Source organism: Macrotis lagotis, chromosome 1 (assembly GCF_037893015.1).
Source record: "Macrotis lagotis isolate mMagLag1 chromosome 1, bilby.v1.9.chrom.fasta, whole genome shotgun sequence".
NCBI lineage: Eukaryota > Metazoa > Chordata > Mammalia > Peramelemorphia > Peramelidae > Macrotis > Macrotis lagotis.
The window spans coordinates 460,905,356-460,931,876 of NC_133658.1; the positions used below are offsets into that span (position 1 = coordinate 460,905,356).

Below are 26,521 nucleotides of genomic sequence, written 5' to 3' on the forward strand. Positions count from 1 at the left end.
TATCCAAAGAAACAACTATGGAGTTTGAACAAAGACCAAGGACTGTTACTTTAAATTTAGGAAAAAAACTGATATCTTATTATCTGATCTTGCTATCTCTTATACTTTATTTTTCTTCCTTAAGGATATGATTTCTCTCTCATCACACTCAATTTGGGTCAATGTATACCATGGAAACAATGTAAAGACTGACAAATTGCCTTTTGTGGGGGGGTGAGAGGAGGAAAATAAGATTAAGGGAAAAATTGTAAAACTCAAAATAAATAAAATCTTTAATAAAAAAGAAAACAATATACATTGTAACACTGTAAATGGAACACGAACACACACAAAATAAAAAATGAATTCAGACAAAAAAATGAATAGTGAGAGGAAAAAAAGTGTACTTCAGTCTGTGTTGAGATCCCAATGGCTCTGTCTCTGGGATAAGTTGCCTTCTTTATCATAAGTGCACCAGAGAAGTTGCTTCAATATTTTTCCCACAGTTGCTATTACTAGCTGTATTTCCTTCCAATCTATTACTCCCTACTTTCATTTATTCTGTTCTCTTCCTCCTTTCACCTATTCCCTGTACAGAAATGTGTTGTATCTGTGTACCCTCTCCCATAATCTTCCCTCTCTTCTATCACCTACTCCACCACCCTCCTCCCCCCCCATTCTCCTTTGTCCCACCCCTTTCCTCTCATTTTTCTCTATGCTAAGATAGATTTCTATACCTTATTAAGTGTGTATGTTATTTCCTCTCTGAGTCATTTCTTTTTTGGGGGGGGTTAGGTTTTTGCAAGGCAAATGGGGTTAAATGGCTTGCCCAAAGCCACACAGCTAGGTGATTATTAAGTGTCTGAGACCGGATTTGAACCCAAGTATTCCTGACTCCAGGGCCATGCTTTATCCACTGTGCCACCTAGCCGCCCCATCTGAGCCATTTCTCCTTCCCCCCGTTCCACTCCATTGTAAAAGCTTTTGCTTCTTTTTATATGAAATATCTTATCCCCTTCTTCCTCTCCTTTCACCCAGTACTTTCCTTTATCACCACTGACTTCATCTTTTTTAACTATATCATTATATTCAACTCTCTCCTGTGCCTTGTCTGTATACACTCCTTCTAACTGCTCTTATAAATAAGAAAGTTCATATGAGTTATCAGTATCTTCTTCCTACACAAACAGTTCAATATCATTAAGTTGCTCATAGTTAGTACTTCTCATTCACCCTGCCCCCTTTGCTTCACCTGAGTCCTGTACTTGGAGATCAAGCTTTCCTGTTCAGCTCTGGTTGTTTGAACAGGAAAGTTTGAAAGACTCTTGTTTCATTGAAAATCCATCTTTTCCCCTGAAAGAGGATGTTCAGTTTTGCTGGGTAGTTGATTCTCAGTTGTAATCCAAACTCATTTGTCTTCTGGAATATCATATTCCAAGCCCCAAGAGCTCTTAATGTAGGTGTTCCCAAATTCTGTGGAATCCTGAATATACAGCAATAGTAGGTGAATTGTTTCTGGCAGCTTTTAGTATTTTACTCTTTGGCTTTGGAGCTTTGAAATTTGGCTATCATATTCCTGGGAGATTTCGTTTGGGATCTCTTTCAAGAGGTGATCAGTGAATTCCCTCAATTTCTATTTTACCCTCTGCTTCTAGGATCTCAGGGCAATTTTGCTGTATTATTTCTTAAAAAATGAATTCCAGGCTCTTTTCCTGGTCATGACTTTCAGGTAACCCAATCTTTTTTTTTAATTAAAGATTTTTATTTATTTAGAATTTTACAATTTTCCCCCCAATCTTACTTCCCTCCCCCCACATAGAAAGCAATTTGTCAGTCTTTACATTGTTTCCATGTTGTACATTGATCCAAATTGAGTGTGATGAGAGAGAAATCATATCCTTAAAGAAGAAACATATAGTATAATAGATAACAAGATCAGACAATATGAAAGCAGTTTTTTTTTTTCTAAATTAAAGGGAACAGTCCCTGAATGCTGTTCAAACTCCATGGCTCTTTCTCTAGATACAGCTGGTATTCTCCATTGCAGAAAGCCCAAAAGTGTCCCTGATTGTTGCACTGATGGAATGACTGAGTCCATCAAGGTTGACCATCACCCCCATGTTGCTGTTAGGGTGTACAGTGTTTTTCTGGTTCTGCTCATCTCACTCAGCTTCAGTTCATGTAAATCCCTCCAGGCTTCCCTGAATTTCCATCCCTCCTGGTTTCTAATAGACCAATAGTGTTCCATGACATACATATACCACAGTTTGCTAAGCCATTCCCCAATTGAAGGACATTTACTTGATTTGCAATTCTTTGCCACCACAAACAGGGCTGCTATGAATATTTTTGTACAAGTGATGTTTTTACCCTTTTTCATCATCTCTTCAGGATATATACCCAGTAGTGGTATTGCTGGATCAAAGGGTATGCACATTTTTGTTGCCCTTTGGGCGTAGTTCCAAATTTCTCTTCAGAAAGCTTGGATGAGGGGCGGCTAGGTGGCATAGTGGATAAAGCACCAGCCTTGGAGTCAGGAGTACCTGGGTTCAAATCTGGTCTCAGATTTGAATAATTACTTAATAATTACCTAGCTGTGTGGCCTTGGGCAAGCCACTTAACCCCATTTGCCTTGCAAAAAAACCTAAAAAAAACAAAAAAGAGAAAGCTTGGATGAGTTCACAGCTCTACCAACAATGTAATAGTGTCCCAGATTTCCCACAACCCTTCCAGCAATGATCATTATCCTTTCTGGTCATATTGGTCAGTTTGAAAAGTGTGAGTGAAGTGCAACCTCAGAGAAGCTTTAATTTGCATTTCTCTAATAAGTATTGGCTTAGAGCAATTTTTCTTATGACTATGGATTGCTTTGCTCTCATCTGTAAATTGCCTTTGCATATCCTTTGACCATTTGTCAACTGGGGAATGACTTTTTTTTTAAAAAATGACTCACTTCTCTGTGTATTTTAGAAATGAGTCCTTTGTCAGAAACATTAGTTGTAAAGATTGCTTCCCAGTTTACTACATTTCTTTTGATCTTGATTGTAGTGGTTTTATCTGTGGGAAAGCTTTTTTTAATTTAATGCAATCAAAATCATCTAGTTTGTTTTTAGTGATGTTCTCCATCTCTTCCTTAGTCATAAATTGCTCCCCTTTCCATAGATCTGACAGGTAAACTAGTCCTTGATCTTCTAATTTGCTCATTGTATTGTTTTTTATGTCTAAATCTTGTATCCATTTGGAGCTTATCTTGGAATAGGATGTGAGGCGTTGGTCTAATCTAAGTTTCTTCCATACTAACTTCCATACTAAACAGCAGTTTTTGTCAAAGAGAGAGTTTTTATCCCAATAGCTGTATTCTTTGGGTTTATCAAACAACAGATTACTATAATCGTTTCCTGTTATTGTACCTAGTCTATTCCATTGGTTTCTTGGCCAATACCAGACAGTTCTTGATGACTGATGCTTCATAATAGAATTTTAGATCAGGTAAGGCTAAGGCCCCTTCTTTTGCACATTTTTTCATTAAATCCCTGGAAATTTTTGACTTTTTAATTTCTCCATATGAATTTACTTACAACTTTTGCTAACTCATTAGAGTATTTTTTTTGGAATTTTGATTGGTAGGGCACTAAACAGGTAGTTTACTTTTGATAGAATTATCATTTTTTTTATATTATCTCTACCTATCCATGACAGTTGATGTTTGCCCAATTATTTAAATCTGATTTAATTTGTGTGTGAGAAGTGTTTTATAATTGTTTTCAAAAAGTTTCTGAGTCTGTCTTGGCAAATGGACTCCCAGGTATTTTATATTGTCGGAGGTTACTTTGAATGGGATTTCTCTTTCTAGCTCTTCCTGCCGTATCTTGCTAGACATATAAAGAAAAGTTGAGGATTTATGAGGGTTTATTTTATAACCTACAACTTTGCTAAAATTGCTAATTGTTACCAGTAGTTTTTTGGATGGTTTCTTGGGATTCTCTAGGTATACCATTATGTCATCTGCAAAGAGTGAGAGTTTTGACTCTTCTTTCCCAATTCTAATTCTTCCAATTTCTTTTTCTTCTCTAATTGCTAAAGCTAACATTTCTAATATGATATTGAATAGTAGTGGTGATAATGGTAGCCCAATCATTTTAAAATTATTTCTCCTGGATCTGTTTTCAAGGTTGGTTGCTTTTTCAGTGAGATACATTTTCTTCTAATTTTTAGTTCTTTTGGTATTGTTTTATTGTTTCTTGATTTCTTGCAAAGTCATCAGCTTCTTTTGGTTCCATTCTACATTTGAAGGCATTATTTTCTTCAGAGAGCTTTTTTATGTCCTTTTCCAGCTGGCCAATTCTGCTTTTTAAGGCATTCTTTTCATTTACCTTTTGGGCTGCTTTTTCCCTTTGGCCTAAACTGGTTTCTAACATGTTATTTTCTTCAGTATTTTTTTTTGTATTTCTTTCACCAAGCTGCTGACTTGGTTTTCATGATTTATCTGCGTCACTCTCATTTCTCCTCCCAATTTTTCCTCTACCACCCTTAATTGTTTTCAAAGTCTTTTTTGAGTTCATCCATAGCCTGAGCCCATTTTCTATTTTTCTTGGAGGTTTCTGATACAAAAGCTTTGACTTTGTCATCTTTTGAGTATGTATTTTGGTCCTCCATGGAACCACAGTAATTTCTTATGGTCAGGTTCTTCTTTTTTCTGTTGTTTGATGTTCTCCTCAGCCTATGAGTGATTTACTGCACTTCCAAGGCTTTGGGGGATTTTTTGGGACACCCCACAGTGACCTTAATTCCTCCAAGGTCTTATGACTCTGGCTGTTCTCTTGCCTATGCTCTGGTTTGTGGATGATCTCCCCTCTGCCCTGGAGCTACGAGGAGGGTCCCTGCTCCTCTATGGTGGCATGGGAGCCCAGACTGTAACCTGGATCTGAGTGAGAACAAACAGCAGAGTCCTGCCCCAGGGAGAGCAGAGAGACCTCTGCAGTCTCCCCCTGACCCCCTTTTTATCTGTGGGCTGGGAGCTCTGAAAGTTCTGGGTGGCTCTACTGATTCCTGTTGCAGGTTCTCACCACAAGGCTACTCTGAGGCCAGTGTTCCACACTCACTCTGGTGCAACAGTTCTCTCACTACCCCTTCCAGCTGTCCCCAGTGATCCCTGGTCCAAGAGGTCTGGAAATCACCTTCTTGATCACAGACCCAGGTGCCCCCAAGGACCCAGTGCCCCACAGGTTGCTCCTGGAAGTCTGGAGCTGGTTTGCCCCTGCCTGGGTGCACTGAGCTGTGGCACTTTCCAACCTCTGGTCCTGGTGAAACAGACCCCTCCTGCAGAACTTCTAAGTTGTGTTGGACTGGGAAATTGCATCACTCAGTCTTTCTGTGAGTTCTGCCCCTCTAAATTTGGGCTAGAATCATAATTTTACAGCTTTTGGAGGTCTTGGGGGAATGAATTTCTGGGAATTCCTGCCTTCATGCCTCCATCTTGGCTCCCCCCCCCCAAATGAGCTAGTTCCAGATTGTTAACATATAGTCAAATGTAAAATCTTAGACATGGGTTCAAAAACTCAACTTTAGAAGTACAAGATTGGGAGGTGTAACTAGACAAGAATTTTTTTTCAAAAAAAAATCATATGAATTAATAATGTGATATATTAGTAAAAAAAAAAAGTGAACCTAAACTGTGTTAAGGGCTAAGGAAAATAAATCTCACTGTGGTTTGCCCAGGTCAGACTTCACTTAATGTACTGTGTTCCCTTCCCAGTATAACATTTTAGGAAAGATGTAATACAATTGGAGACCATCTAGAGACAGTTGACTAGTAAGACCTTAAGATTTTGCCATGTGAGAACCATCTTAGCTCTTAGTGTCTTGTATATACCTAGTTATTTACATGTTTCTCTGTTTGAATGTATACTTTTTTCCCCACTAATTTTTTATTTTATTTTTTCCTCAAATACATGTAAAGTTAGTTTCCAACATAAAATTTTTTGTAATATTTTAAGTTTCACATTTTTTCCTTTCCTCCCTCATCCCTCCCCTGCCAAGACAGGGATTAATCTGATTTGGTTAAGAATGTATGCTTCTGTCAATTGTCCATATGCCCTGTTCAGTCTCCATTGCAGATGTAAAATATGGATGATTAGTGACTGAGAGAGAATTAAGAGTAGCAATATTATAAACCCACCTTTCACCATAATATTATGGTTATTGTTTTTATAAATTGCAAAATTTTAAGTAATTTTACAAATAATATTGTTTTCCACAATCTTTACACTTTTCCTGAAATACATTTTGTGTTTAAGATTTGTATGTTTTTAAGGGATTACATTTTCATTTTGAATAAAAGAGCTAAGAAAAAAAGAATTTATGCTTTTTGTACAAAAATATTCATAGCAGCCCTGTTTGAGGTGGCAAAGAACTGGAAATTAAGTAAATATCCTTCAATTGGGGAATGGCTTAACAAACTGTGGTATATGTATGTCATGGAACACTATTATTCTATTAGAAACCAGGAGGGATGGGAATTCAGGGAAGCCTGGAAGGATTTGCATGAATTGATGCTGAACTTGATGAGCAGAACCAGAAAAACATTGAACACCCTAACAGCAACATGGGGGTGATGATCAAACTTGATGAACTTGCTCATTCCATCAGTACAACAATCAGGGTCAATTTGGGGCTACCTGTGATGGGGAATACCATCTGTATCCAGAGAAAGAATTGTGGAGTTTGAACAAAGACTAAAGACTATTATCTTTAACTTAGTGAAAAAAAAAACTTATCTTTTTATGTAATTTTGCTAACTCTTATACTTTATTTTTCTTCCTTAAGGATATGATTTCTCTCTCATCACATTCAACTTAGATCAATGTATACCATGGAAACAATGTAAATACTAATATACTGCCTTCTTTGGGGATGGGGGGAGGGAAGCAAGATTAGGAGAAAAATTGTAAAACTCAAATAAAATCTTTTTTTTTTTAGTTTTTGCAAAACAATGGGGTTAAGTTGCTTGCCCAAGGCCATACAGCTAGGTAATTATTAAGTGTCTGAGGCTGGATTTGAACTCAGGTACTCCTGACTCCAAGACCAGTGCTCTATTCACTGCACCACCTAGCCACCCCCTAAAATCTTTCTTGAAAAAAAGGAATGTATGCTTCTTTAAGGCAGGAACTAATGTGTGTGTGTGTGTGTGTGTGTGTGTGTATGTGTGTGTTGTGTGTGTGTGTATGTGTGTGTGTGTGTGTTTGTGTGTGTGTGTGTGTTATCCATTAGAATGCGAGGTCCTTGGAGGCAGAGACTCTCTCTCTCTCTCTCTCTCTCTCTCTCTCTCTCTCTCTCTCTCTCTCTCCATATATACATATATATTTTACTTTTTTTGTATCTATAACATGGCCATGTTGTTATTGTACTGGCTGTGTATCCTTGTGTACCTCGCATGGTGATGGTGTACTTGAGCCCTGTCCTACTCTTTGTAACCCCATGGAATACAGCATGCCAATACATGGGGTTTTCTTGGCAAAGATACTGAAGGGGGTCTGCCATTTCCTTCTCCACTGGATGAAGACAGTTCAAGGGACTTGGCCACACAGCTAGTGAGTGTCTGATGTGAATTTAAATTTACATCTTCCTTACTCCAGACCTGGAACTCTATCTACCTGTCTAAGGAGCCATGTACAGAAAACTTTGTGTTGTTATTCAGTCATTTTCAGTCATGACTGACACTTCTTGATTGGGGTTTTCTTGACAAAAGATGTGGGAGTGATTTGCTACTTCCTTCTCCAGCTCATTTTACAGATGAGATCACCAGTGATTAAAATCAGACAGTATGTTTTAAAACCAGATGCAAATAAAAATCATGTCAATTTTTAAAAAATTAAGCAAATTGGCAATCTGACTGCTTGACAACTCTTTAGTTAAAAGACTTAGTTTTTCTTCCAAATGGCAGCAATGAGAAAAAGTATTACTTCTTTCCTTCCTTCCTTGTAGATGGTATGTCAATCATGCTGATGAGGAAATTTTTGACTTTTGTTAAACTATAGCTTTGTATCTTTTTGGGGGGATGAGGGTGGGAATTTATTCTTGGAACAGAGAATGAGATACCATTTAGTTAATACACTGGACTCAACAAACTTAGTGCTGAAGAAAAACATGGTTATTTCCTGTTGACCAGTAAAGCCTCTGGCTTTGGGTTTAGCCTCATATTCTTGCAGTAAAATTTGAAAATACAGGAAATGTGCTCCTAGTCAGGAAATATGAAAGGCTCCATTTTAAAAACAGTATGGAAGATACTGGAGTTAATCTTGAAAAGTTGAGCTTATCTTATCAAGGCAAACCTCACCCTTGCCTTAAGGAATAGAGGCTGTCCTTAACAGAGATAACTTTGTGAACCTTTTATTTTTAGCCACAGAAAATTATAAGCTATCTACCTTATCTAGTCTTCTCAGCTGTTCCCAGACTTTTTTCCTTCACAGAATTTGAGAAATGCTCCTGAGAAAGAATGCTTTGTCAGACACTCCAAGGAGTAGGCAACTAAAAAGTTCCTAAGAATACTACTCTGTGCTCCGGATATAAATTATATATAATGGATATATCCATTGCCCATCCCAACATCTTTTACAAGGCAATACCTTGTCTGTACCAGTAAAATATGGAAAAATATTATAATTAATTTTTTTCATCAAAAAAAGCTTTCAGAATTTTTAGCTCCTTGATTGTTTCCCCCTACTTCCTCTTTGTAAGTATACTCTATATTTCTTATGTCTGTGTACAAACAGAAGTGTCATGAGGTCAAATGAAATAAAATCTTGTGGTAAGTTGAGTGAGGTTTGTTTCTCTGTTGGAAATTATTAGCCATTATCATTAGTTATATTAAAATGGCATATTCTTTTAAGGGAGCTTGTGGTGCAGCAGTGGATAGAATGCTAGAACTGGAGTCAGGAAGACTCATCTCCCTGAGTTCAAAGTTGACCTGAGACACTTACTGTATGACCTAGTGCAAGTCGCTTAACCTTGCTTGCCTTAGTTTCCTCATCTGTAAAATGAACTGGAGAAGCAGGCAAATCACTTTGGCAAAAAAATTCGAAATGGAGTCATGAAGAGTCAGACAGGACAAAACAACTAAACAAATATTCCTTTAAAGAGAATCTGGAAAAGAAATTACAAAAATTCAATAAAATGATATTGTTATTGTTCAGTCAAGTCAGATTCTTTGAAACCCCATTTGAGGTGTTCTTGACAAAAAACATTTGCCATTTCCTTCTCCAGCTCATTGAAGTGACTTGCCCAAGGTGACTCAGCTAGTAAGTGTCAGGAACCAGATTTGAATTCAGGAAGTTACATCTTCCTGACTCCAGGTCCTATCTACTGAACCATTCACCCAGCATGGACTGCAGTAAAATAATATCTTGCTAGGCATAGTAGGCATATAATCAGTATTCATTGATTGAACATGAGAATAAGTAGCACAGTCTGGCCTGAGACATATACTGACTATGTAACCCTGGGAAGCTCATGTAAAGTCACTCTGTTCCTTGATTTTCCATCTGCAAAAAGGAAACTACCTCCTAAGGTGACTATGAGGCTATGAGATAATTGAAGGAAAGCATTTTGCAAACTGTAAATTGCTATATAAATGATAGTCATTGTTATTATTGCTATTATTATTTTGGCTATGTGATCCATAGCAAGTCATTTAATTTCTCAGTACCTCATTGCAAGATCCCTGTCCTGATAAAGTTTCAGGTCTCTTATTCCCCTTCTTAAAAAAAAAATCAAAGGATTTGGGACTGGAGGGGGAACTTGAAGATCATATAAACCAATCCCCTATTTTATAGGGAAAAATGTGAAACTCAAAATTTTATAAGTGAAGAAATGGAATTTTATGGAAAATTTTGAGATGGTCTCTCTAAAGTATCTGAACACTAGATTTGAAGCTAGACTATCTGGATTTTACTTCCTGTGGGATCTTGGATAAGTCACTTTGTTTTTCTTGGGTCTTCAGTTTCCGACTCTGTAGAATAAGAAGGTAAAGTAGATGGTTTCTAAGGGACCTTCCTAACCCTAAGTTTCATGATTCTATTATCTCCATTCTAGAGATATGAACAGGGAGGATCCAATAGTTGGGTTGCCACATGACCAGTGAGGATATCATTGATATTTTTCTTCCCATATATATTATCACTCATTTCATTTAACTCATCTTCCTTCAGGACAACTATCTGCATAGTTATCTGCAATTTTTTTTTTAGGTTTTTGCAAGGAAAACAGGGTTAAGTGGCTTGCCCAAGGCCACACAGCTAGGTAATTATTAAGTGTCTGAGACCGGATTTGAACCCAGGTACTCCTGACTCCAAGGCCAGTGCTTTATCCACTGCGCCACCTAGCCGCCCCTGCAAATTTTTTGTTGTTGTTGTTATTCAGTTATTTTCTTAGCAAAGAGTGGTTTGCCATTTCCTTCCCCAATTCATTTTTATACTTGAGGAAACTGAGGCAACAAGGGTTAAGTGACTTGCCCAGGGTCACATAGTTCCTATCTGAGGCTAGATTTGAACTCAGGACTTTTCCCACTATGCCTCATTCAGTCACATTCTTTTTGTTAGGAATACTTAGAAATTGTCTCTTCTGTCAAGTGTCCATTTTCCCCTGTTTAGTATAAAATTTGCTGGATGGATTATCTTTGTTATAAACCTTTATAACTTATCTTTTGGAATACCATATTCTAAGTTCTCTCCTCATTTAGTGTGGCACCTGCAGTGTTCTAACAACAACAACAATAATATAACTAATTTTTAATTATGTGGCAGGTATTCTGCTAAGTACCTTATAAAATATTATCTTCTGTAATACTCCAACAATCCTGGGAGGTTGTTATTACTGTCTCCCAACCCCAACTCAATTTTATAGTTGAGGAAATTGAGATAAAGAAAGGTCACATAATTTGTTCAGGATTACATAGCTATTATGTGTCTGAGGCAGGATCTGAACTCAGGTCTTCCTGACTGCAAGCTCAAAACTCTATCGATTAGTTGCCAACTAGTTTATTCTTTATTGTAGTTTCTTGGGATTGGAATTCCTTTGTGTCATTTAGAGTTATTTAGAGAACTTTGTCTTTTATTCAGAAGCTCTTAAGTTTAGCTATTATGCTCCTGCTTATTTTCATTTTTAAATTTTATTCAGGAGGTGATTAGTGGGGTTTTTTCTGCTCTGACTTTTTCCTGTTTCTAAATATTCTGGACAATTTTCATTTATAATTTCCTGAAATTACGGTGTCCTGACTTTTTTTCCCTTGTAATACATATATTACCTTTACTTGACCCCTTTTGTAAGTTCAATTATTTTGATATTATATTTCCTAGATTTTCTATAGTTATCTTCCAATTTTTAAAATTTTTAATTGTTGAGTTATTTTGACTGGGTCATTTGAATTTTCCAGGTATGTAATTGTTTCTTTATTTACCCTATATAAAAACAGTTTAATATTCATTGAAAAATTTTTTGACTTTTGAATTTTCTTTCTCTTTTCCACCCCTCCCCAAACTATTAATAAGGCAAAAAATATATTAAACATGTGAGATCTTGCAAAATCTTTCCATGTTATCTGTGTTGTATATAAAACAAAACAAGACAAATGAAGAAAATGAAAATATTGTGCTTCAGTCTCCATTCAGATTCCATTAACTCTCTATCTGGAGGTGGATATCATTTTTCATTATAAGTTCTTTGAAATTGTCTTAGAATGAAGGGCAAATGGAACACAATTGTTCTATTAGAAACCAGGAGGGACAGAATTCAGGGAAGCCTGGAGGGATTTGCATGAACTGATGCTGAGTGAGATGAGCAGAACCAGAAAAACACTGTACACCCTAACAGCAACATGGGAGTGATGATCAACCTTGATGGACTTGCTCATTCCACAAGTGCAACAATCAGGGACAATTTGGGGCTGTCTGCAATGGAGAATATCATCTGTATCCAGAGAAAGAACTGTGGAGTTTGAACAAAGACCAAGGACTATTACCTTCAATTTAAGGAAAAAAAAAACGGGTATCTTATTGTCTGATCTCGCTATCTCTTATACTTTATGTTTCTTCCTTAAGGATATGATTTCTCTGTCATCACATTCAATTTGGATCAATGTATACCATGGAAACAATATAAAGACTGGCAATTGCCTTCTGTGGGGGGTGGGGGGAGGGAAGTAAGATTAGGGGAAAAAATTGTAAAACTCCAAATAAAATCTTTTAAAAAAAGAATGAATTGTCATAGCAGACATGAAGGGAAGTAAAGTTTAATAAAGTTGGAAATGTAAAAAAAATAATTGTCTTAGATAACTATTGCTCAGAATAGTTAAGTCTTTCTTAATTGACAATATTGCTCTGTACAATGTTATCCTGACTCACTTAAGTTTGCAACAATACATATAAGTCTTCTCAGGTTTTCCTTTTTAAAAATTTACTTATTTATTTGTTTGTTTGTTTGTTTAAGGCAATGGGATTAAGTGACTTGTCCAAGGTCACACAACTAGGCAATTATTAAATGTCTGAGTTTAGATTTGAACTCAGGTCCTCCTGACTCCAGGGCCTGTGTTCTATCCACTGTGTCACCTAGCTGCCCCATCTCAGGATTTTCTGAAACAATCCTCCTTGTCATTTTTTTTAAGCACAATATTATTCCATTTCAATCACAGATCACAAGTTGTTCAGTCATTGCCAGAATAATGGTTATTTCCTTGATTTTGAATTCTTTGGCACCACAAAGAGACCTGCTATAAATACTGGAGTACAGGTAGGACTTTCCCTTTTTCTTTGATCTTTTTGGGATACAGTGGTGGTATTGCTGGGCCAATAGGTATGCAATTTGATAGACCTTTGGGGATAGTTCAAAATTGCTTCTCAGAATGCTTGGATCATTACACAACTCCACTAATGCACTCCATGCATTAGTATCCCAATTTTCCCACATCTCCAACATTTATCATTTTTCTTTTCTGTCATCTTAGCCAATCTCATGGGTGTGAGATAATATCTTAGAGTTGATTTAACTTTTGCATTTCTCTAATCAGTAGTGATTTAAAGCTTTTTTTAATAATAACTACAGATAGCTTCAATTTCTTCATCTGAAAACTGCCTCTTAATATCTTTAATTATTTTATTCTTATAAATTTGACTCAGTTCTCTATATATTTGAGAAATGAGAGATTTATTCTGCAAAATTTCCTGACTTTCTAGTTTCTTCTAATCCTGGTTGCATTGGTTTTGTTTGTACAAAGCCTTTTTAGTTCAATATAATCAAAATTATCCTTCATTTGGTCATACATTGTTTCCTTCTCCAAAAATCTGACAAGTAAACTATTCCTTGCTCTTCTCATTTGCTTATATCAATCTTTGTCAAAATCCATTCTGACCTTAGCTTGGTATACAGTGTGAAATGTAGATCTATACCTATTTCTGCCACACTATTTTCCAGTTTTTCTGGTAGTTTTTGTCAAATAGCAAGTTCCTTTTCCAGAAGTGGAATTCTTTGGATTTATCAAACAGTAAATTGATTACTCACTCAAATCCAATTCACATGCATATCATGGCACCACCTTTTTTAAGAACAAAGGACAAACATCACCATATCTTTTTACCTAATCTATTCCACTAATTCACACTTCATTTCTTAGCCAGTATGAAATCTCATATAGTTTTAAATCTAGCATGGCTAGACTACCTTCCTTTGCATTTTTTAATCCCTTGATATTCTTGACTTTTTTATTCTTTCAGTTGAATTTTGCTATTTATGTAGAATTGTCATTCATATGAACACACACACACACACACACACACACACACACACAGACACACACACACACCACACACACAGAGCTTGGCCCACCCATGATTAATTGATATTGTCCCAATTATTTATCTCTAATTTTATTTGTGTTTTGGCAGGTAGACTCTCAAATATTTTATATTGTCTACAGTTATTTTAAATCGAATTTCTCTTTCTATCTCTTGCTGCTGGCCTTGGTTAGTAATATACAGAAATGCTGATGATTTATGGTGTTGCATTTCATATACTACAACTTGCTAAAGTTAATTATTTCAAGTAGTCTTTTAGTTGATTCTCCATCATATTCAAGAAGGAAGTTTTGTTTCTTCATTGCCTATTCTAATTCCTTCAATTTCTTTTTCTTCTCTCACTGCTAAAGCTAACATTTTTAGTACAATAATAAATATATAGTGGAGTTTCATCCCTGATCTCACTGGGAAGGCTTCTAGCTTATTCCTCTTATAGATAATGTTTGCTGATATTAGACTACTTATTATTTTAAAAGCTCCATTTATTCCTAGGCTTTCTAGTATTTTTAATAGAAACATACTATATTTTGTCAAAAGCTTTTCTCACATCTATTGTGATAATCATGTGCTTTCTGTTGCATGTGTTTAGAATTGATAATACTTCAGTGTCTTTGGTGTCTTTTAGCAAAATATAATTTGCTTACTTGTCTCTATTTTTAGAGAGAGAAAAAGTTTATTTACACAATACTATAGTTAGCAGAAGCTAAGGGAGAAAGAGAATAGATTAGCAGCAGTAAAAGCAGGAGTCACTATCAAGGTATAGGCAGGAGCATAGGAGAATAAGAATTTATATAGAGGATCATGCTCCCCAAGAGAGGGCAGACTTCCCAAAGCAAGACCACCTCCTTGTCTCTCTCTTAAATCTATTTTTGCTTTTCCTTTGTCTGAGATCAGGATTGCTACCCTTGCTTCTTTTACTTCAGCTGAAGCGTGATAGATCCAGCTCCAATCCTTTAACATTACTCTGTGTGCCTCTGTTTCAAATGTGTTTCTCGTAAACAACATATTATAGGATTCTAGTTTTAATCCACTCTATCCATTCCCATTTTATGGGAGAGTTCATCACATTCACAGTTTTGATCACTGTGCAATTACTTCCATCCTATTTTTCCCCTTTACACTTGTTTTTTCTCTTCTTTTAATATCCCTCCTTTTGATCACCACCTCCCTCAATCTGCCCTCCTTTATATCAGACTCCATTTTTTCTTTTCCCCTTCCCCTCTTACTTACCTAAAGAGTAAGATAGGTTTCTATACTCAAAGGAGAATGTTATTCTCTCTTTGAGACAAATCCAATGAGAGTAAGATTCAAACAATCTCCACCCCCTCCCTTTTTTCCCTCTTCTGTAATAATACTTTTATGCCACTTCATTTCATATAATTTATGCCATTTTGCCTCCCTCTTCCCTTTTCTCCCAGTACAATCCTTTTTGCACTCTTAATTTTTTTACATCATCACATCAAAGTCAAGTTTGTCTTCATCCTCCTAACTGCCCTACTATATAGATACAGCTCTTGAGAGTGACAGGTATCATTTCTCCATGTAGAAATATAAACTGTTTTAACTTATTTTTTGTTCAGCCCTGATCTTTTCATCAGGAATTTTTTGCAAGGCAAACAAGGTTAAGTGGCTTGCCCAAGGCCACACAGCTAGGTAATTATTAAGTGTCTGAGACCAGATTTGAACCCAGATACTCCTGACTCCAGGGCTGGTGCTTTATCCACTACGCCACCTAGCCGCCCCATCAAGAAAATTTTAAAGTCTCTTATTTCATTGAATGTCCATTTTCCCCAAAAAAGATTATGCTCAATTTTGCTGGATAGTTGATTTTTTTTAATCCCAGCTCCTTTGCTTTCTGGAATATCATATTTCAAGTCCTCTGATCCTTAAATGTGCAAGCTGCTAAGTCCTATGTTATCTGATTTGATTGTTTCTTTCTGGCTGATTGCAATAATATTATTTTCCTTGACCTAAAAATTCTGGAATTTAATTGTAATACATTTTCCTTGGAGTTTTCATTTTTTGGTATCTCTTTCAGGAGGTGATGGATGGTTTCTTTCAATTACTATTTTACCCACTGGTTCTAGGATATCAGGGAAGTTTTCCTTGATAATACATAGAAAAATGATTTCCTTGCTCTTTTTATTGATGTAGTCCAATAATTCTTTTTTTTGTTTTTAGGTTCTTGCAAGGTAAATGGGGTTAAATGGCTTGCCCAAAGCCACACAGCTAGGTAATTATTAAGTATCTGAGGACGGATTTGAACTCAGGTACTCCTGACTCCAGGGGCCGGTGCTCTATCCACTGCACCACCTGGCTACCCCCCCATTAATTCTTAAATTATCTCTTTTGTACCTGTTTTCCAAGTCAGTTGTTTTTCCAATGACATATTTTACATTTTATTCTGTTTTTCATTCTTTTGATTTTGCTTCATTTGTTATGTCTCATAATAATTATAATAATGTTTGTCCTTCATTCTTGAAGAAGTCCATGACATCAGGGAGGTGATGCCATGATAAGCACATGAATTGGATTTGAGTGAGGGGAATGCTATGCTAAGTCACCAGCCTTACTTTCTCCCCCAGAGCCATCTGGGTACAGTGGCCAAAAATGAATCAGGATGACTGGAGATGACCCTGGATGCGAGGCATTCAGGGTTAAGTGACTTGCCCAAGGTCACACAGCTAGTGGCAAGTATCTGAGGCTGGATTTGAATTCCTGTCCTCCTGACTCTAAGGCCAATGCTCTATCCACTGTGCTACCTAACTGCCCTATGATATTTCTTCTACATGGCCAAATCTAATCTTTTCCCCCAAGTTATAGACTTTTTTAAATGACTTTTTTGCATAACTTTCATTGCTTTTCCCAATTTTTCTTCTACTTTTCTTATTTTTTTTTGACAAGACAATGGGTTTAAGTGACTTGCCTAAGGTCACATAGCTAAGTAAGTATTAAGTGACTGAGGCCAGATTTGATTCCAGGACTGTACCACCTAGCTACCTCCTCATTTGATTTTTTTAAAATCCTTTTTTGAGGTCTTCCAAGAGGATTTCTGGGGGACTTGAGACCAAGTCATAGTCAACATATTCAATTTCTATATAAGCATTTTGACACTTGTGCTCTTCTGAGTTTGTGTTGATTTCCCCTGTCACCATATTAGTTTTCTATAGTCAGGACTCTTTTGTTTTTTGCTCATTTTCTAGGCTATTTTGTGGCTTTTCAAGTTGAGCTCTGCTCCTGGAATAAATGGAGCTTCTTGTAGAGGTAATCAGGGGTCTGGTCAATGGGGCTGGCAACTTGCCCACTGAGCTGTGGTAGCCCAGCCTAGTTAAGTTTGTTGTGCTGGGGGTTCTGAGGTTGACAGTTTGCCTGCTACACTGGATCTGGAGAACTCATAGCTGGTCTGCTGAGCCAGAACCATGGGCCTCAGTTGCTGATCAGTGTTGTGGCTAAAAACTTATTGCTGGCTTGGCCAGATACCATCTGCACTGGGTTGCTCTCCTTTTTTACCAAAATGAGATTTTGGTATTTTTAGGTTAAGTTGGGCAGGAGAAGTTCTTTATTTAGTCTTTTTGTAGGGTCTATCACTCCAGAATTTATTTAGAGACTTGATTTAGAGTCACTTTGAGAGAAACTGGCAATTTCCTGGCTTTTCTCTGTCATCTTGGCTCCACCCCACCCCCTCATATTTGGTTCTTGAATGAGCATTTCCCCTTATCTGTTCTAAGGTTTTAATTTTCCTTACTATTTTTTTCTCCCTTGCTCTCTGTCTGAATTTCATTTCATTTCCTTAAAGAATTCTTCAATCACTCAGCCTAGGGCAATTTTTTCCTCCTTCCAAGGCTTTATCTGGATTTGTTACTATTGTTTCCTCATGGTGGTTGGAATTTTCTTTAGGTTGGGAGGTGGGAAAGTGGGGCTTTTATGTGGGTCAAACTGTGGGGTGGGGATGGTGTTATTCATGTGCTCTGGGTTCCCACCAAAGTCTTTTAAGTGTCTGCTAGAGCAACATTTTGCCTAGGATGTTTCTTTCTCCCACAGCTTGGCTGGGACCACTGGTTCCTGGAACAACCTGAGGTTGCTCTATCCAGTAGACTAGAACTAGTTGGCAACGTGTTGGGTCAGTCTCAAGCACTTGTTTTCTGGAATGTTGTCTTGGATCTTTCCTCCCACCCCATCCTCACATGCCCAGAGGTTGCTGCTTCTCAAACTGGGCTTGCTCAGTCAAAGTTCGGGGTAAGTTTGGGTAGAGAGAGTAACCCAGAGTTCTCCTGTAACCACAGGTCTTGGGCAAAGTTGAGAGTCCTTTAAAGCTCATTTTGGAAGCTCTGGGACAGCCTAGAAAGTTTAGTGCCTCTGCCCTTCATCCTCTACCTGCCTTTCAGGTTTGTCTATCTTAGATTCTGCAAGATTCCTGGCATCCCTCTTTGAATTTCTTGATTGGACAGGGAAGTTTAGAAGTCAATATTTCTAGGCCAGGTAGAGTTGGTATAACTTTGAGTCCTCTGCAGTATTTTGGAGGGATTTCATATTTTCTGTACCTTAGTACAGAGAATTCTCTGTACATTCTCTGTACCCTACTCTGTTTCTCCCCAACCCTTCCCCTCACTCTTAATAGGAATTTCAGTTTGGCTCACCTATAGAGTATAGGAAAAGAGGAATGAATATACACTAAGGTTGGAAAGGTACATGGGAACCAAAGTGGAAAAAGGTTTTAAATACTAAACAGGAGTTTAGATTTTATTCTAGAAGCAATAGGAAGCTTATAGGAAGATGACATGTGCTTTAGATGGAAGGGATGAGAATGGGAAGAGAACAATTATTCAACTGTTAATATGTAGAATTTGGGAACAAGGAAACAAAGAGAATGCAAAATTTGCTGTACTTAAGGATGGTGATACCCTTGACAAGAACTAAGGAAGATTTTGGGGGAAAGATAATGAATTGTTTCAGATATTGTTTGAAAGATGTAATAGTCAGTTGTTGGGGTTTTTTTGGGTTTTTTTTAGGTTTTTGCAAGGCAAATGGGGTTAAGTAGCTTGCCCAAGGCCACACAGCTAGGTAATTATTAAGTGTCTGAGGCCTCATTTGAACCCAGGTACTCCTGACTCCAGGGCCAGTGCTTTATCCACTGTGCCACCTAGCCGCCCCTAGTCAGTTTTTGAAAAATAAAATATTAAAATGCAGGATCCTTCCCAGACTGTGTTATCATTTTTGGTTCAGGAAACATGGCCATAGTGAAACTGATGGTTCTTGCTCTTTAACAGTGGCTATGGTATTTACAATTTCACAATCACCACAGACAATTCAGAGTTGTCTTCTCTAATGGATTAAATAAAGATGATTACTCTTGAAAATTATTTGATGAGTAACCCTTTATGATAGTCCTTAGGTCTTGTACTGCTATTTACAGATTGGCAGAGCTCAGGTCAACTCAAAAACTAGTAATTATATTACCTTCAAAAGATGAAGTGGATCCTAGAGAAAAAAGAATGCACTTGAAGATAGCTTTTTAAGGCAAGTGCAGCAGCAATATAATGAAATCATTTCCTGTTTTGCTTGAAGCTGTTAAAATCAAGCCTTGTTACATATATTTCTTTAGAAGTGGTTCCTCTGTTTTATTCAAAATTCCTAATGAGGTGACATAAATGACCTAGCATGTAGCCATGGAATTTTCTTTCTTGTTATACCCTAGTGTTTTTTCTAGGTCCAAATTTCCACAAGTCAAACTTAAGGACTATTAAAAATGTATCTGCATTACTCAATAAGATCCCTGTCTCTTCACTTCTGTAGTTCCCTCCAAATATTCAGCCAGTAACTCATGATTCTTATCATGTCATCTTACTTAACCCACAGTGGGTTTCACCTATCCAATGTACTGGAGTCTTCCCCCTTTTCTTACTTTAAAAAAATTGTTTTTTCTTAACGTGATCTGTGATTTCATGGAGTAGGGAAATTGCCAGTAAGAAAACTTCTTCTACTAATGTAGATCAGTAATTGCTTTGGACACTGAGTATTTTAGTGTTAAGTTCAGGTTTTCAAGGTCAACATATATTGATGTGCAACATTTTATATATATGTATATAATGCTAAGTATTGTGAATACAAAAAAAAAAAGACAGAAACAGTCCCTACCCTCAAGAAGTTTCAACTCTAATTGAAGAAATAATCTGCAATTTCACTAGAGACATATAATATCTATACCAAATAGATGGAAAGCAATCTGAAAAGGGAAAGAATTAAGTCTACAGAAAAACACAGAAATGTTGACTATGATTTGAGCTGAGTCTTGAAACAAAAAAAATTGAGAAGCTGAGTGCACAGAGCATATTGGGGACTTTTTAATGAAAGCATCCTCACATTAAGTAATTTGCACTGGACTACATAGATTTTACATGTCAGAGGTAGATTTATATCTATAGAAATATAGATATATGTCTATAAAGATTATATATACATAGATATATAGACATATATGTCTTAAAAGTCAGCTTTCTATCTAGAGACAACAAGGTGGGACAGTGGACAGAGTACTGGGCCTCATGTAAGGAAAACCTATATTCAAATCCTCCAGACACTTTTTAAAGACTTTTTAAATTTTAATTTTATTTGTTTATTTTTGCAAGGCAATGGGGTTAAATGACTTGCCCAAGATCACACAGCTAGGTAATTATTAAGCGTCTGAGAGCAGATTTGAACCCCAGGTACTCCTGACTTCAGGGTTGGTGCTTTATCCACTGTGCCACCAAGCTGGCCCCTCCCTTAGATACTTTTAATCATATGAGCTTGGACAAGTCATGTAGGCACTGTCTCAGTTTTCTCCACTGTAAGATGAACCTACCTCCCTGGGTTGTTTTAAAGATCAAAGGAGATATTTGTGTGTGTGTGTGTGTGTGTGTGTGTGTGTGTGTGTGTGTGTATACATATATATATATATACACATATATATCACTTAATACTATTTGATTCCTTCCTTCTATTCACTGTGTTCTTTGCTGCCCACAGATCTAATATTCAATGGTCCTAAGAAAGAAATTAAAATTTAAGACCAATTAAAGATCAAATAAATTAAAATTTAAAAATCAATCTAAAGATCAGAGAAAATTCTGTTTAGCTGTAGAGCCTCTCTGCCCTACACACCTTTCCCCCAGTTTTCAATATGTTTTTAGTGGTAGTAAGTATTGCTTAGTTCTTAAGTTCTTAGTGAAGAATAGATCTGGTGACTGCTACTTTTCTAAAGGAATAATCTTTCATTAGTTTGTTTTAGACTCTACCTTCAATCTTTTCTTATTAGCTCAGATATTCTAGGTTTTTCTCACAACATGCCTAGCTACCTTCTTTCTCTATATCCCAGATAATTTTCTTTATTCTTCCTTTAAAAAAAATATTGGGGCAGATAGAGCATCGACCCTGGAGTCAGGAGGACCTGAGTTCAAACCTGCCTTCAGACACTTAATAATAATTAGCTAGCTGTGTGATCTTGGGCAAGTCATTTAACCCCACTGCCTTGCAAATACAAACAAATAAATAAATAAAAATTTCAAAAGTCTTTGAGTTCTTATACCTTCCTTCCCACCAAAATCTTCCCTGTAACAAAGGGCAAGAAGTGAATGGAACAAACATTTATTTTGGCCTACAAAGTGCCAGCACTGTGATAAATGCTTTTGTCGATCCTCAGAACCACCCTAATGAAGTAGATGTTAATGATCCCCATTTTACAGTTGAGAAAGCTGTAGGTATTAAGCAACTTGCCCAGGGTCACACAATTAGTAATAATTGAGGTTGGATGAACTCAATTCTTATTGATTCCAAGCTCAGCACTCTCTCCACTGTACCAAGTAGCAAAACAAATTTATAGAGACTGAGTCTGACATTATATGTAATATTGTACGTACCTTAACATTTCCTACTACTTTTGAAGCATCTGGCCAGGATAACTGAATATAGCAGCAAAATAACCCAAGCCAAGAGGAGCAACAGCATTGCATCATAGTGCCTAGAGCAGCTAGGTGGGTACAGTGGATAGAATGCCAGGCGTGTAGTCAGGAAGACATGAGTTTAAATTTGGCCCTGGATATTATCTATCTGTGTGAGCCTAGGCAAGTCACTTAACTTCCATCTGCCTGAGTTTCCTGATCCATATAATGGAGATCGATAATAGCACTCAACTCCAAGAATTATTGGAAGGATGAAAGAAGATAAAATTTATAAAGTATTTTGAACACCCTAAAATGCTAAATTAGTGCTGATTGTGGATTTGGGTATCAGAAAGCCAAGTTCAAATTTGGTCTGTGATACTTACTTGGCTGTTTGCCCCAGCTTCCACAACTGTAAAATATGGGGCAGGGGAGGAGGTTAGTAATAGCCTCTTCCAGGGTTGTAAATTAAGTAATATTTCCCTATTTAGTGCGAAATAAGGAGTAGGAGGGGATCCGCTGTTCTTGTAATGAGGATACCCAGATTTAAATCATCAATAACCAAGTGAACATGGGTCAGTCAGCTAACCTCTACTAACTGCCCATACTTATCAGACATTGTGTTAAAGTGCTGGGTAAACAAAGAAACAAACAAAAAAAACACCACCCATTCTAATGGAAGACAACATACAAACGAATTATGTATAATCTATTTTATTTCATATAATATACATGTGTGTATAAATATATAGATATATATGCACACATATATCTAATATTAAATTCCTTTGAAAAAGTCCAGTAGTGCTTCCCTCCAAACATCCCTGCACCTCCCAGCAAATTCCAGACTAGACTCGACAATATTACAGTGAGGCTATGGGCTAAGAATTTTATAGCTCTATCTGTGTATCAGAAGGCTTTCCAATCATCTTAATAGACAATTCCACTTTATATAGTCTTGGACTCTAGGATGAGATTCAGTCTGGGTCTACAACTATATGAAATAGGACAAAAATAAATTAACCTTTTTTTTTAAGTTTCCTAAGAAATGCAGAGACCAGAATATAAAAATACTTAGGTGTTCAAGTCCATAAATCAAAGGACACTACAGTGTCAGTGATCTTGAGTTCAAATTCTTACTTCCCTGTCCTCATTGTGTGGAAAATGGCAAGGTCCCTGAGGGTCCGTCCAGCTCTATGGACCGATTTCTCCATTGGAATAAGGAGGTAGCTCTGGATTTTAAAGTACTAATGCTGTCAGTTCCTACCAAGATAAAAAGTCTGTTGGTTTCTTCCTATCATTTAACTATTGCTTTTCCTATAAAAGGAGCTTACCCTTGTAAGTTCATTATTTATCGCCTGAAGGTTGGCTCTAGCCAATCAGAAAATCATTTATTAAGATGTGGAGAGGTTGTGCTCAGCCTCACTAATGGGAGCCCTCAGACCAAGAGAATCCTGGATCTTTTAGTAACAAATCACTGACAAACATGCAATACATTGAAATAGACACTATTTATTTTCCTCGAAGCCAAGCAGCGTAATTTGCCCATAGTAAGTGTTAAGTGGTCAAGCATGAAATCTGTACACACTAAAGGCTGCAGAATCCAAGCTGTAGCCAATAACCAGGACGGAAATCTCTCTATACAATGAAGTCTACAATGGAGCTATAACATAAGGTGAAGAATTAGCCATCACCTAAGAAATGCCAGAGGCAAAATAGCACCAGATTTTTCTTAAGCAATAATAGAGCTATTTACAAACTTATGTACATGGAGACACAAGAAATCTTTGGGCCCCTTCTAACCAAACACTTAAGAAGAGGTATATAATAGGGAATGGGTTGGGAAAGTGATGAACAAGACGCTGCTGTGCCAAATGGACAGAAGAGTACTCTGTATTGCTATGTGTGGGAGAAATGCCTAAATTAAAGTATCAGATACAGACAAAATTATATTACTCACATTACATGTACATTTGTCATCAAAACAACCACAATACCGTACTGTACTCTGCATCACCAAAGGGAGTACACAGACGGATAAAATCGTGGATCTTTTAGGAACAAAATCAGCAACATGCTCAATACACTGAATTTCCTTTAAGGGTGGGTTCAGGCAAGGGGATAGGGAATTACAGATAAAAGGAAAGTGTCCTATCATTGTCTATTTTTTTTTTTGAAAAGCACATTGAAATTCTTTACATTAGCTTAACTATAATGGAAGAGGTGGAAATCAAGGACAAAGTCTATCATTTGTCCAGACTTACTTGTAATAGCAGCAAATGACTTCCGGGCAGAAGGGAGATTACTTCATTAGACCTATAGGGGCTTTTTCAAACTGAAGAGAGGGAGAGGGAGTGTGGTAGTTTTAACTTAACAGGAATAAAAACTTTGAAAAAGTGATCTACGTTAGGGTAGAAAGACTGGTGCGCACATATATTTATACATATATATATATATATATGTATAAATATATATAGACACACACAGATATACATATATATATATACACACACATATACAAACATGTGTGAACTCATATAGATCTATGATCTCATCGATTTGGAAGGTTCCTCCTATGATGCAGATTGCCTGTCCATATGTATGCAAATATTTTGGGTTGTACAACATTCTGTACATGTGCGTAGATTTTCCTCTGACACTACTAAAAAAAAATTTCCTAATTGGTAACTTCATTCTGTGAGAAGTTACACATAAAACTGACAAAAAACATAAGTATAGATGTTAAAGTTCTGTTATTATTTAAAAAATGACTTCCTCATCAGTTAATTTAGTGTTTTGTCACTATTCTTGTGTGTGTGTGTGTGTGTGTGTGCGCGCGCGCGCGCGCGTGTGCAATTCTTCTGATGAAGGAAGGTTGGACTGCCTAATTTGGAAAACATTTTATAGAGATAGAATTAATTAAGAAACTTAAATAAAGAATTAAAGAATTAATTAAAAAACTGATTCCTTGACAACTGTCTCACTATGATCTAAAATATGAAGTTGTCTAAAGTTTCCTTTTACCCTGAAGTGTGTATTAATTTAGAAAATGATATCTATGGAAGCACATCGCTTTGAAAATTATCTTCTGTGAAAATAATGAGGCTCCTGAAAATATGACAATCTCCTTTTCTTATGCTGGAATTCTTTTTTCCAATAAATTAAAAAAGGATACAAACTTTTAGAAAATAGTCATGTAAAGATTCTGCACAGGAATAATAGATTTCAGATGATCACTAAAAGTAGAGTGAGACAAACAATGGAATGAAATGTATCCAAAAAAGCTTTGGTGACACACTGAAGCATATGAAAATAAGCAAACAGTACTGAACACCATTATTTTAGTGACTGTGAGCACACAAAACAACTGTGAATAGGGGAAAAATATAGATTACATTAAGATATTCTGGCAAAACACCTTAATCATAATAGCCACACGGTATAATGCTAGGGGCATTTTCAAAAATATGAACTTAGTCTACAAGGAAATATCATTTGAGTTTGGGGAGGAGGAGGACAGAGGGAAGAGAAGAAAGGCATACACAATACCATTTCCTTTAGTGGTATTTCATCTCAGGATTCCTGAGCCAATAGCTTAGGTAATCAATTTCACAGCTGGTTCTAAACAACTAAAAAACCATTCACCTTTCCAAAGAATAAATTATTGTCATCTGCTAGGACCAGATAACATTACTTTATGATATGATAAATTAATGCTTATAAAGTTAAGTGAGATGGAACAGATATGAAAATGCCGCCCTGCTCCCTGGGTGAATTATAAGAGATCGGCACCAGTGTTTTCTCCCCCTGATATGTTTCATTTCCTTCCTATTGCTGCACAAGGTCCACATACTCTTTTAAATCAGGTTCATCAACAATCCATACAGCATCTGAACATAGGAGAAACAGTAGCTATTTCATTAAAAACTATCTGCATGCACTACTAAAACAGACTTCACAACACACAAAATTTGAAGCTTAAAACCCTCTAGTTTCATTTGCAGTCATTTCTAAAGATGGAAGGATAAGATGAGCCACTGAGTTCAATAATGAGAAGAAACTAAAAAAAAATTTAAATACATCATCTAAAAAAAAAAAGAGGTTATTGCTCTTGTAAAATAGCAATTTTGCTTTTTTTTTTTTTTTTTTTTTTAGGAAATAGGGCATAAATATAAGCTGGGTTTCCCCTCTGCTTCCTACTCTGCACACTCAGCAAGTGGGCTTGAAAATTCCCATTCTGGTCCTCCAACAGAATATTTCTCCTCTTACTTGGCCCGTTCAGGTGGGAGACTTTCAGTTAAACACTTCAGTTGCTCCTCACCCAGCTTGATTTTATCTTCTAGTTCTCGTTGCTCAATGATGAGGGCTGACTTCATCTTCACGAAGTGCTCATAGTCAGCCAGGCTTTCCCCACTCAGGTAGCTGGCAAGAATGTCAAAGACGATGCGCTCCCGCCGGTCCAGGTTCTCCTTCAGTTCCTTTGCATCTTCATGCTGGCGGGTAAGTAGCTTTTGCTTCTCGAGGAGCGTTCGCTAGAGGTAGAGAAACCACAATATTTAAGGAGTAAGCATCAAAAAGAATAAGTGTAAGTGTCATCACCTCCACCAGCCACATGTGAGATATTCTCTGTTTTCCCCATCTGTCTGCCCTCAATTTGACTTCTGATTGCTACTATATGCTTTAGGGATAGGTATTCTGAATTCTGATTCTGAAATTTCATTATAATAAGGAATTTCTAGATGAGGATACTCCTGCCAATAAACAATTTGTTCTAATAGGTTGGAA

At 36.8% G+C, this 26,521-nt stretch overlaps 1 protein-coding gene across 5 annotated transcripts in view; it reads right to left on the minus strand.

The window, feature by feature from the left end:
- Positions 1-1,799: 1,799 nt before the first annotated feature.
- SHROOM2 (shroom family member 2) overlaps positions 1,800-26,521 on the minus strand; it is a 270,900-nt gene continuing 246,178 nt past the window's right edge. For 2 of the 5 annotated variants that reach the window (XM_074213590.1, XM_074213589.1), the window contains one exon: positions 1,806-26,268. In XM_074213590.1, coding sequence (XP_074069691.1) covers positions 26,002-26,268 — 267 coding nt within the window. In that variant the 3' untranslated portion in view covers positions 1,806-26,001. Of the gene's footprint in view, positions 26,269-26,521 lie in introns of all 5 variants that reach the window. The other 3 variants (XM_074213587.1, XM_074213588.1, XM_074213591.1) reach the window with 2 other exon arrangements.